The sequence below is a fragment of the Psammomys obesus genome, unplaced genomic scaffold (genome assembly GCF_907164565.1).
Source record: "Psammomys obesus unplaced genomic scaffold, mPsaObe1.curated_primary_1811, whole genome shotgun sequence".
NCBI classification, from domain to species: Eukaryota; Metazoa; Chordata; class Mammalia; order Rodentia; family Muridae; genus Psammomys; species Psammomys obesus.
The window spans coordinates 292021-305313 of record NW_026590050.1 but is presented as its reverse complement, the minus strand read 5'-3'; the positions used below and the strand labels follow the sequence as shown (position 1 = coordinate 305313).

The window sequence follows — 13293 nt, the reverse complement described above, 5'->3', positions numbered from 1 at the left end:
TTTTTTGAGTAGCTGTTGTGAATAGTTGGAAGTGGATAAGAGGGGGAGAAGTGAAACAGAATCTAAAGGAAATTAATTCCCTGAATGCAGATCTCAAACATTCCGCTGCCATGATGGCAACTGGTTGTCATACTCGCTTACCTCTTTGTCATGCCTGCTTTCCATTTCTCCTCTCCTAGATTATGCCATGAACCAACCTGATGTTTTATCTCAGATTCAGCCAGAAGGAGAACACACTACAGATGACCAACCAAGGCCAGAAGCAAGTGAGATCCCTGCAGACCCCAGGGAAGGTAAGAAAGAGAAAAAAACCATGTACTCTTAAGCTCCTTTTACTGGTCAGAGAGGGGGCTCAACACAAAGAAAGTGGGTTGGCGGTGTCCAGAGCCATTCAGTGCTAAAATACTTACACTGTGAGTGTAGGTTTAAATCCTAGAGGAGCCCAGTGGTCACTTTATCCTTTACCCTTCAGTACCTCATACATGCTGGTGGGGTGCTCTACCACTGAGTGACAGCCCCTCCCTTTTTCTTTTGAGATACATATTTTTTTTGTATATATTTAGTTCAGTCATTTTTTTGCTGAAAATGATTAAACAGTGTATTTGATTTTCTTAATACTGTTTTTATTGTTTATAATTTTAGCTTGTGTTGGTGATTATCAAAAGAGTATGTGATTCATGTGACATAAACCAATCAATATGTAACATTAAGAAAACAAACTCAAAGAACTCCACATACCTTCATATTACAGCTAAGATATATTACAGCAAATGGATATGAAGCAACATCATCAAAAAATACATGGAAGAAGCCGGAGGCAAGCTTCCCAGACTTCCCTCCCTTTGCTATCTCACAAGGCACATTTAATTCCCCCAGCAGTGAACGTGACAGCATATACAAAATTCTATTATAGAAGCTCATTAGATACTCAATGCCTATAGTTCTCTTGGAGTTATCACATAGGCCTACCCTGCCTAAGGTACTCAAATTCCAGATTCCCAAAAGGAAAGCAGGTAGTTAGAATAAAGCATTCTGTTAGCAGCTGAGGAATAGTAAGATAGTCTTGTCGTTTAGAGAAATTGTTGTACCTATAAAGAACAGTATGCCAAATCTCTATACCTGCAAGCACTTCCTTCTCAGGATGAACAGTCTTGGTCTGTGCTGAGTTTCCCTTCTCCCAACATAGGGAAAGAGCCTTGGTTCCTTTCACTGGAGAAGACTACTAACCACTTGTTCTAGTTTCATTTCTATTGCTATCAGAAAATGTCCTGACTAAATGTGAGTTAGGGGAGAAAGCATTTATTTTAGCTTCAATTTCAGGCAGTAGTCCATCATTGTGGAGAGGCATGGAGCTTAAAGTAGTCAGTTACATCACATCCATAATCAAGAGCCAAAAGAAATGAACAAATGCATGTAGGCTCATGTGCTTGCTTTCTTATGCTCAGCTTGATTATTCACTTTACACAGTTCAACATGACCTCAGGCTAACCCAATTTAGACAGTCCCTCATTAAGACTCTTTTTCTAGGTTGTGTCAGAGTGACAAAGCTAATCATCACACCCAGTAATCTTAAATATGAATCCAAAATATTAAGTGAAATCATGATGCTTTTCTTTTTCTAAATGGTGTGTATTTTGTAGCTTTGTCCACTGAAAAGATATAAAAGCAATGATGGATTAGCAATTAGCAGCCTTCCTAAGGGACAATAGGCATGCACCATTGTACCAATTCTTATATTTGCTTATTAAATGCACAGATCACTGTTTTCAGAATCTTTTAAAAAATAATTTATTTAATTTTATTCTTTGTGCATTGATATGAAGGTGTCAGAACTACACTTACAGACAGTTAGAAGCTCCATATGGATGCTGGGAATTGAACCCGGGTTAAGGCAGTGCTCTTAACTACAGAGCCATCTCTCCAGCCCTGTTTTCAGAATCTTGGGAGAGATGTAAATCCCCTTTAGGAGTTAAGGATTTTTTTGAAAGAACCCTCCCTGCCAGAAAGGCTTCATCTCATTCATTCATTCCCTCTATATATCTATCTCTATCTTCATATCTATCTATACATAGAGAGAGAAAGGGAGATCTCCTTCTCCTGTCCCTCTCTCTTCCTCTCCCTTCTTTTTTGAGATAGGGTCTCTCTGTGCAGCCTTGGCTGTCCTAGAACATACTATGTATACCATGAGCTCATAGGAATCTGCCTGCCTCTGCTTTTTTAATGCTGGGATTAAAATTTTATTAATATTTATTAATATTAATAAAGCATATGCCACATGCTTTACCTTTATTTTTATTTTACATGTGTGGGACTTTTGGCAAATGTTTGTTGATGTACCATATGTGTCAGTGCTCATGGAGGGCAGAAGAGGTCAGGATCCCCTGGAACTGGAGTTACAGATAGTTATGACCTACCATGTGGAAGCTGGAAATTGAACCAGGTCCTCTGAAAGAGCATCCAGTGCTTTTAACTGCTGAGCCATCTTTCCAGCTCCCTTCAGTGTCCTTCAAATCAGCCAGAGACTAGCGGACTATAAATGCGCCCACAGCAGAAAGATGGTGGATAGGGCCCAAAGACTCTCTGCTTGGGCAGAGATAGGAAAGTGCGGGTTCCAGCATGGACAGCAACCTGCTTTTCTCATTTCCTTCTGTGATCTGCAAACAAGTCTAGTAAGTTAGGTCCAGCTTTATCTTTGTTCCTTCCTTGATTCTGAATATACATGTATATATAAAGAAGAGGGTGGACATGGCGGTAGGGGCAGGGGATCTTTGTGAGTTTGTGGCTAACCTGGCCTACATAGGGAGTTCCAGGCTTGCCAGGGCTACAAATTGAGAACTTGCCCACCATACCACAAAAAAAAAAAAAAAAAGAAAGAAAGAAAGAAAGAAAGAAAGAAAGAAAGAAAGAAAGAAAGAAAGGCAGGCGGGGGGGGAGTCAGGGCCATTGAGACAGTGGGTAAAGGTGCCTGCTGCCAAGCCTGATACTCTTGAGTTTTATCCACAGGACCCACATAGTGAAAGCAGGGATCCAACCCCTACAGCTCTAAGCTATACATGCACACACACACACACACACACACACACACACATACACACATACACATAAATAAATAAAAGTGTAGAGGGGCTGGGGGTGTGTGAAGAGAAGGCCCTAAGTGAATAAAATTCTATTCATTAGAAATATGATTTTTATAGTCATGTTTCACAGGCGTTATGGCACAAGCTGGTATTCTCAGCAATGCGGGTAGAATAGGGACAGAGAGATTAGGAATTCAGGGTTATCCATGACCACATAACAAGTTTGAGGCCAATCTGGGTTACATGAGATCATGTCTCTAGAGAAAAAAAATAAAATAAAGAAGTATCAGTAAACAGATCTGGTGGTGCACACATTTAATCCTGGCACTTCAGAAACAGGGGCAGGTAGATATCTGAATTCAGGGCCAGCCAGAGATACATAGCAAAACAAAACGAAACAGAAAAAAGGAAAATTAATAATGTCATGTTTAATAAATGAACACGATTCTATTACCTTTTAAAGAGATTTATCTATTATTTTATGTGTATGAATGTTTTGCCTGTGTGTATGTATGTGCACTGTGTGTTCAAGAAGGTCAGAAGAGACCATTGGAGCTGCAGTTACAGATGACTGTGTGCTAGGAATTGAACCCAGGTTTTCTGCAAAAACAACAAGTGCCTTAGCCACTGAGCTAGCTCTCCAACACAGTTTTACCTTCTGAGTCTAGTCCCTGAAGACCATTCTTTCTTTTTCTCCACAAATAGAGCCTGGCCTTTCAACATCAGATATTCTGTCTTGGATTAAACAAGAGGAAGAACCTCAGGTTGGAGTTCCCCAGGAGTCTAAAGAGAGTGAGCTCTACAAAGGCACCTATGCTGGTGAGTGATAGAGGGATCAGAGCTCACACCAGGAGAGACTGAATAATGCAGCTGAAAAGGTGTTAGAAAGACAAGGAACAGAGAGGAAGAAAAGAAAGATATGGTTAGCCAAGTTAATAATGAAACCAAAAGGCCACCTCGATAAATTTAAAGTAGTAAACACACTTTTAAAAACATTAGTGCGTGGGGAGGCACATGCAGAGATCCAAGGACAACTTCTTGTAGAATTTGGTTTTCCTCTTCCACTGTGTGGGTCTCAGAGATTGAACACAGGTTGCTAAGCTTGATGACAAATATGTTTACCAACTAAGCCATCTCAGCAGCCCAGAAACCTTGCTCTTAATGTAAAGACAAATTAGAACTGTTTAGGCTGGGTATATCAATGATAAAAGTGTGGTACATGCACAAAGCTCTAGGTTCAACTTCTAGTACCATATTTTAAAAAGAAAACCAGGACTGTCAGGGGAAAAATAATGAGTGTATATAAGTGAATGAAAAATGTGAGAGTTAGAAAAGCAGCATTTGAAGATTACTTCAAAAAGATGGCTAGAACAGAGCCAGGTGTGGTGGCCTGTAATCACAGCACTCAGGAGGAGGAAGCAAGAAGATTGTCTGGTCTACCTAGTAAACTTTAACCAATCAGGTTTATACAGCAAGATTCTATCTCAGTAATTAATCAGTCAAAATAGAATTGAACATAGGGAGTCAGGTAGAGAGAAACAGGCAATAGAAATGAAAGTGTTAGTGGGACACAATGGAACACTTCTGTAATCCCAGCACTTGGGAAGGCAGAGGCAGATGGATTTCTGTGAATTTGAGGCCAGCCTGGTCTACAAAGCAAGTTCAAGACAGCCAAGGCTACACAGAGAAACCCTGTCTCAAAAAAACAAAAAACAAAAAAAAAAAAAAAAAAAAAAAAAAAAAAAAAGGAAAGAGAGAGATGAAAGTATTAGAGGAATGCAATGGGTGCAATGGGAATATTAAGAGCCTCTCTTCAATAAAAAGAAAAATTGATAGGCAAAGAAACATATGTGTCCTTGTATAGGACCAACTGTGATTTACCTCTTGAATTATAAGAGAATCTTGGCCAATGAGGTGGCTGTAGTGGATAAAGGCACCTGTGCCAAGCGTGACCATCTAAGTTTGATTTCCCAGGACTCACATGGTGAAAGCAGAGAGCCAGTTCCTACATCTGACCTCTACATTTGCAGTATGGCGTGCACATGTTCTCCTCCACAAGATAAATAATGTAACTTATAGGAGAGACTGTGAAGGCCAGAAGGGACTCAGTTGTTTATACAGCTCAATAGAATCTGGCGGTTCTATTAAGGTACGCCTTTTGGACGTACAGCCACTGACCTGCCTGAGGCCTCAGAGGGACAGTGACCTTTACTCAGTTAGGAAGCTGCCCTCTCCCTCTTTTAGTTGGAGAGCAGGTGTTCTCTTGTTTTTTAGTATGTTCTGTGCCGTGTGTTTCTTTAGAGTCTGGGAAGTGTACCTGGGAAATACCACAGTTTATGATCTGTAGAAAATTTACACCACAGTCATACACACCAATCTAGGCATGTCTGTTGTTAGGTGCAAGAGTGAGTAGATGGATGGCTTAAAACACTTGAGGTTTGGAAACGTGTCAGTCTTAGTTTAGGTATTCAGATAATTCATAACCAAGGATGTGAAGAGCCAACCTGTAGTCCCAGCACCTGAGACATTCCAGGCTAGACTTAGCTATATAACAAGTTTGAGGCTAGCCTGAGTTACAAGAAACCCATCTCACCCCTGCCCCCATTGCTTCCCTAGTGAGCAAGTCTGAGGACAGAATGGGCTTAAAAGACTGACTAGTTTGATTTGACTATGACTTAGGAAGACAGAAAGAGAAAGGAAACAACTTGGAATAGGGAAGATAGAATGACCAGAGATGCAAAGAGGTGGAACTATGTTCTTATTTCTGGGAAGATAGAGTCAGCCGACTTCAAGGAAAGGCTTATCTCGTAGAATGTAGAATAGAGTAAAGAGGTTATTTTAGGCCCAGTCACACCAGCAACAGAGAAAGTTACTGATAAGATGGAAACATAAAGAAAATAATGGGGAGATTGGTGCCAAGGTTATCCTTTTCAAAAATGGGTCATCAAAGCACACTCTTGGATTTGTAATGATTTGCCACACAGCCTACAGGTTTGGCATTAGCAATGAGAGCCCTGCCCCGAGCCTGTGTGAGCAGTCAGCTGCTTAGAGCAGACTGCTTGAGCAGGGCAGGAGTGTGCCCTGGGAGATGGCTGTTGGCAGGTGTAACTCTGAGTCCCCTCTTTCAGATGAAGAACTTGTCATCAAAGCTGAAGACCTTGCTAGAGCCTCCTTGTGCCCTGAAGTTCCGGTAGCCTTCTCTGCTCCACCAGCCGCAGCCAAGGATGCGTTTTCAGATGTAGCTTTCAAAAGCCAACAGTGTACACCCCTGACACCTTTTGGACGTACAGCCACTGACCTGCCTGAGGCCTCAGAGGGACAAGTGACCTTTACTCAGTTAGGAAGCTACCCTCTCCCTCCTCCAGTTGGAGAGCAGGTGTTCTCCTGCCACCACTGTGGCAAGACTCTCAGTCAAGACATGTTAATGACACACCAGTGTAGCCACGCTGCTGAACATCCCTTACCCTGCGCCCAGTGTCCCAAGCACTTTTCCCCACAGGCAGATCTTGGTAGCACCTCCCAGGATCATGCCAATGAAACACCACCCACCTGCCCACACTGTGCCCGGACCTTCACTCACCCCTCCCGACTTACATACCACCTTCGCGTCCACAACAGCACTGAGCGCCCTTTTCCCTGTCCTGATTGTCCCAAGCGCTTCGCTGACCAGGCTCGACTCACCAGCCACAGGCGAGCTCATGCTAGTGAGAGGCCCTTCCGGTGCCCGCAGTGTGGTCGTAGCTTCAGCCTGAAGATCAGTCTCCTGCTGCATCAGAGAGGGCACGCGCAGGAGCGCCCCTTCTCCTGCCCTCAGTGTGGCATTGACTTCAATGGCCACTCGGCACTGATTCGCCACCAGATGATCCACACGGGCGAACGGCCCTACCCCTGCACAGACTGCAGCAAGAGCTTCATGCGTAAGGAACACTTGCTAAACCACCGGAGGCTGCACACAGGTGAGCGGCCCTTCCAGTGTGCTCACTGCGGCAAGAGCTTCATCCGCAAGCACCACCTCATGAAGCACCAGCGCATCCACACGGGCGAGCGGCCCTACCCCTGCGCAGTGTGCGGAAGGAGCTTCCGCTACAAGCAGACGCTCAAGGACCACCTGCGGACCGGTCACAGTGGAGGCTGTGCGGGTGATAGGGACCCTTCCGCACAGCCACCAGACCCGCCTGGTCCACTCTTAACTGCCCTGGAAACCTCTGGCCTAGGCGTTAGCACTGAAGGTCTAGAGTCTAGTCAGTGGTATGGGGAAGGGAATGGAGGGGTGGTTTTGTAAATCTGTGGTCCATTGGTTATTTATGTTCTTAGCAGAGCAGAAAGTCCGGGAGGAAGCCCACAAGCTCCACAAACCATAGTAATTATTATCTGGTACATAAAAGAACTTGAGGTCCATACTCAATTACGGACATGCTTGTGCTTTGGAAGCCCACAGCAGTCCAAGAATACCGTATTTTGAAAACTGGAAGCTAGTCCAGTACCCCTGTCTTTCAAATGACACAAATGCAGGGTTGGAAAGCAAGGTTTAGATTCTGATCATCCTATCCTATCAGGGTGGCTGTCAGGGTAGCAGAGTGAACGTAAGGTGCCTCTCGATAGAGACAGGTACATAGGAGAGCCCCAAACCTTGAAGCCATCAGGAGACATGAGAGTGCTCAGAGCTGTTCTCGGATTCCTCCGTGGTGAGATGATTGTTGGGAGAATGTGCTTTAGCTGCTCGTTATTGTGTGTCTCTGAAACCAGCTAAGCTCTGTTTATTCCTGTGTGGTCACCTTTCCCTGGAACATGACTGAGGCTGTGTTCCTAGGCCTAGGTTCTGTCTGCTAATACATTTTGTTTAATGTTGGTGAACAAGAAATCTGACCAATAGCTTATTTCAGGGAACAGTTCTTAGCTTTTCCTGGCTTGATTTGAAACATTCAGACTCTTGTTGCAGCTGTTAAGAGGGTAGAGAACTTCACCACAGCCCTGGTTAGAAAATTAGGAGGAGCATTTTCTCTCCAGTTTTAGATGCTAAAGATCCCAGAGATCCCAGCCACAACAGTGATAGTATGGTCTAAAATTTTATATTAACCCTTATCAACCAACTGTGTCTGGTTTTTCCTTTTCTGGTGTTTGATTTTTTTCTCTCTCTGTCTTTTGAGAGAGGGTTTCACTGTATATACTGGCCTGGAACTTGCTTTGTAGACCAGGCTGGCCTTGGACTCACAGAAATCATCTGCCTGCCTCTGCCTCATGTTCTGGGTGCACCACCACACCAACCTGATTTTCTTTACAGTCCTCAGCAGCAAAGGTCATTGCACTTTGTCAAGGCACAAGCACCTTAGAAAGTGCCGCTGAGCTCAGGGCTTTTGCTCCCTGCTAGTGTGACAGCAGTATTGTAATGTAACACTCCCGAGGAGAAGATTTGCACCCCTGACTGCCCCCGCTTCACTGGCAGTGAACAGACTGAGAACCTTCTTCAGCCACTGAGAGCTAAGTATCGTATCTGTCTTACTTGTGTGGTTTTTTTAGAACAGGGTTTCACTGTGTAGTCCTGGCTGGCCTGGAACTCAGAGATCTGCCTCCTCTACATGCAGAATGCTAGGCTGTCATGTCCAGCCACCTGTTGTACTTTGAGGGGCCATCGCTAACATATGTTCTTTTCTTGGGCTTGTTTAGTCATCTGAGTATCTGAACCTAAGAGTTTATGCAACCAGGTCTGTGTCCTCTTCCTTTTTCAACTCTCACATTTTTATCACCAAAATGAGGCTGTTGAAAGAAATGGTGAGCCTCTAAAAACTTTTAAAAAGAAAGAAAAATCTTGTGATATAGTTCTTCTCTGACAAAATCTTGTTCTTCCTTAGGCTTCTGTCTGGACAAAGCCAAATGAGACAGAAAACCAAAGCAGAGAAAATCATGTAGAAAACTGGTGGAAATCAGCTTGCCTTGTTGTTCTGCACCTAGTGGGTCCTGAAGTAGACAGAGGATGTAGAAGCCTACATTTAGGACAGAAACTGTTTATTCCCAAGCCCCTTTGTTACTCCAGAGTAGCCTATGAGGTTTAGAATAAGATGTGGAACTGTTTAGACAGGACACTTTCAGGATAGGAAGGGGATGCTTCCCCCTTATTACTAGGCCCAACGTTCAATCTGCAGAGTTAATGTAACTACGGTATGGAATGACATTTGCCTAGCTAATGTGCTCTTGGCAAAGTTCTGTCCGAACTTTGCTGCTTTCGAGGATTGTCACACATACACTGTTTCGTGACATTCCTAACACCAAGGACCCTGGGAGACATAAGAAGTGTGTGTGAGACCTGACCTGCTGTTGTAGCTTTCAGCCTTAGGCACTGAAAATGCCTCGGGGACAGGCAAAACATGATGGCTGAAACAAAGTGTATTGGGATAAAGAGCTTAGCCAGAATCTGCACCATCCCACAGGAGAACATGGAATTTCTGAAATTCAAAAATTGGGGTTCCAGCTTAATTAATGACCCTCTAGAGACTTGAACGTGAGATTTGCACCTGAAAAGGAAAAGAATCAGCATTATCCTCAGAGTGAGGGAAGCATTTTCAGGGGCTGAAGGAGAGATAGCTACTGAACCTGTGATGTGGGGCTAGATAACATCTAAAATTCATCTGAACCCAACAGATTTGCCAAGTACCAAATGGTTAACAATGGAAGGCCTTGTGCCAGAGTGCTGCAGACGCATCCCAATGTCTGTTCTGGAAGGAGCCATAGCCAGCAGGGATCTAAACTGGCCCAAAGCGAATGTAGTTCAAATACTAACCAAACTGGAGCCATAAAACCACCAGGTGGTGGTGGTGCATGCCTTCATTGCCAGCCCTCAGGAGGCAGAGGCAGGAGGATCTCTGAGTTCAAGCACAGTATGGTCTACAGAGAGAGTTCCAGGACAGCCAGGGCTACGCAGAAAAATTCTGTCTTGAAAAACAAAAGCTCCATAACACCAAATAAAACAAAATATGCAGGGCCATCCCAGAACCACAGAAGCATGCGGGATCCTACTCACTAGTCCGGCTCAAAGCAGGGACTCACCTGTTGTGTAGTCAATTCTTTTCATTCACCAGTCACTTATCAAGTAGAACCCATTTGTTGTCAAAGATTCAGAAGTGGCTCATTGGAAAACGTACCATCCAACAGAAATCGTCAGCAAGTAAAATCTCTTTGCCTCCTAGTGCCTTGAGAGAAACTATACATTTAACCCTGCAGTTGAAGGGGCACCTGGGGCCTGGGGCTAAGGACCAGTCCTTGTAGAGAAGGGGAAATGCCAGAAGTATTCTACTGATCTGTCTGCCCCCTAGATGATGGCACAAAAGATTCCTCAGAGTCAACCAGGACTTGGCACCAACCAGATTTACTCTGCTTGCTAGATTCATTGTGGACCTTGGATGAGCCTCTGGTTCAGCCCCAGATATGAAAATAAATGTAAGTTGGTTAATTGTTTAGAAAGTAAAATATGATTGATCCCTTCCTACTGGGCATTTGGTAATGGAAACACCTTAGTCATGAACTCCAGAGAGAGCTATGTTCTACCTCACTTCCCTCATTAATAAACTCTATAAAGTTTCTGGTAGAAGCTCCCCTGGGGGCCTCCTGAGGTCATATCTATCTCAGCCAGGCCCTGTGGCTTATGAGACAATGGCAAATACTCTCTCAGTCCCCAAAAGTCTCACTGACAAAAAAGTACCTAAATTCCTTTATCCATTTCAATGGGTTAGAAAGCCCAAGTTTATGTCATGTTTCTTGAGAGGTACAGGAGACTCCTCCCCTCTTATGCTTTAGCTTAGACAACAAAAGCAGCCTGTGCAGTTGCCCGAGTAGCAAACAAGGCCTTTCCGATGAGACGTGATGTCGCTATTACATACATGTATCTGTCTGGGTGGGTATCTCTGACCTAACTTCACTCTGGTCTCTTGAGCAAAGGGGCAGCCTCTTATCCTGTGGGGTGTGTACAACATGCTAGTCTTTTGGCAAGTTTCAGGCTTCTACAAACACGATAATTAGGAGTTCAAAATTAGGGACTGGGGTGATATTTCAGTAAAGTCCTTGCCATGCAAGCATGAATACTTGAGTCTAAGCCAGGACCAATGCCATAGGCTTGAATCCCAGCACTGGGAAAGCTCTTGCTGGCCTGTCAGCCTAGCCTGATTGCTAAGCCTTAGGTCAGTGAAAGACCCTGTGTCAAAGAACAAAGTCAGTGGCTCCTGAGCAATGGCTCCCAAAGTCCTCTGGTCTCCACATGAAGATGTACACACACATATACACACATGGTCAGATTGATTGAGGGGTGGGGTTAAAGAGAATGCAGGGACTTAATGTTCACGCATTAGTACAGTATTAATGGCTAAGAGGAGGACTTCTGATGTCAGATCTAATTCAAGTCTCAAGTAATATAGCATTATTTTACCTTCAGAAGATTTTTGTTTATCTGTAAGGTATCTCGGAGGTGTTAGAGCTTAAGAACACACAGAACCAACCTGAAAGGTGATCACAAAGCCAGGCTGAACTGGATATGACAAGTGTTAAGAACCAAATGTTTGACCAGGTGTGATGGCTCACACCTGTTAACCTGGCACTTGGGAAGCTGGGGCAGGAGGATTGCTGAGAATTTAAGACCAGTCTATGCTACATAGGAAAACCTGTTTTTAAAAGGGGGAGGAGACAAGGAAGAGCCAGAGAGATGGCTCGTTGTTAAGAAGGGCACTTGCTTTTTTCAGAGAACCTGTGTTCAGTTCCCAGCATGCACATGGTGGCTTTCCATTTTAACTCCAGTTTCAAGAGAACGGATGCCTTCCTCTGGTCTCTGCAGCCACCAGACATGCAAGTGATACACATATGTACATTTTGGCAAAACATTCATACACATAAAAATAACATCTCTCTTTTTAAAAAGACTGTTCCACAGAAGTACATGACTGCTGGCTGGCTCAGCCTTTTGTTACCATCTTTTGCATCTATTTAGTATGATCTCTTACTGATTTTTTTTCTACACTTACCAGCCTACATAAGTTTCTGATGCCATAACCCCATATGGCTCTGATTCTCTCTTGATTTTTTTCTCCTGTTCCTCTTTTTAAAATATTTTTAGGTTTTATTTTATGTGTCAGTGTTTTGCTTGTATGTATGTAAACCATGTACGTGTCTGGTGCTGCAGAGATCAGAAGAGGGCATTAGATCTCCTAGAACTGGAGGTGTGGATGGCTGTGAGCCACCACGTGGATGCTGGGAATTGAACCTGGGTCCATTGAAAAAGCAACAAGTGCTCTAAGCCACTGAATTAAAAAAAATATATTTTTTTGTTATTTTTTTGTTTGTTCTTTTGAGTCAAGGTCTATGTAGGTCTTGCTGACTTGGAACTCAAGATATAGACCAGGCTGGCCTTGAACACATAGAGATCTGAGTGCCTCTGCCTCCCAAGTGCTGGGATTAAAGGCTTATGCCACAATGCCTGGCTTAAAACAAAGACTTATTTCTAAAAATTCTTCTCTTACATATTACACCCCAAACGCAGTTTCCTCTTCCTTCTTCCCTGCCAGTCCCCATCCTCACCCTAACCCCCACCCCCATCACTCCTCCTCTCTTCAGAAATGGGCAGGCCTCTCAGGGCTATCAACCAAACACGACATATCAAGCTGCAATAAAACCAGGAGGCCCCCCTCAGCAGAAGGAAAAGGCTTCCAAAAGCTTTCCAAAGAGTTCGTTCCATTGTTAGGAGTCCTACAAGAAGATCAGCGTACACAACTATAACGACAAGGTTCCCTGATTATCAGTTCAGTCTCGGAGGCCCCGTAAGCCCAGTCGGTTCTGTGGGTAACGCAAAGAATTCTCTACAGTAGTCTTTTAAATATTTCTCAGTTTTTCTTGGTTTAGATTCTATAATGTGAAATCTGGCCCAGCTCCTCTTCCCATGACCATCCTAGTTCAGTCAGCTGCAGTCAGCAATAAAACTCTCTGGCCCCTGCACCAGGATTCCTGGACCTGCTGTTCAGGAACAGGAACGATACAGTATTTAAGTGCTGCCAGAGGGGACAGAATCTGTTTAATGTCCATTGAGGTTTCTTCTACTTCACAAGCAGTTATCTAAGGCCAAAGCTTAATGTCCTTGCTCAGAGAACCTGGAAGATGCTGCTTATCTTGCGAAAGAAGACATTTGTCAATGTCCTAGTCAAGGGAGGGAGGGTATTCTTTTCTGTCCCTGCTCCCATTTTGT

The 13293-nt window shown here is 43.9% G+C and overlaps 1 protein-coding gene across 1 annotated transcript in view; it reads left to right on the top strand.

Moving 5' to 3' along the window:
- Znf398 (zinc finger protein 398) overlaps nt 1-10056 on the top strand; it is a 16101-nt gene extending 6045 nt beyond the window's left edge. Inside the window, exons 4-6 of the mRNA XM_055605546.1 lie at nt 180-293; nt 3783-3896; nt 6206-10056. Coding sequence (XP_055461521.1) covers nt 180-293; nt 3783-3896; nt 6206-7359 — 1382 coding nt within the window. The 3' untranslated portion in view covers nt 7360-10056. The remainder of the gene's footprint in view (nt 1-179; nt 294-3782; nt 3897-6205) is intronic.
- The last annotated feature ends 3237 nt before the right edge of the window (nt 10057-13293 follow it).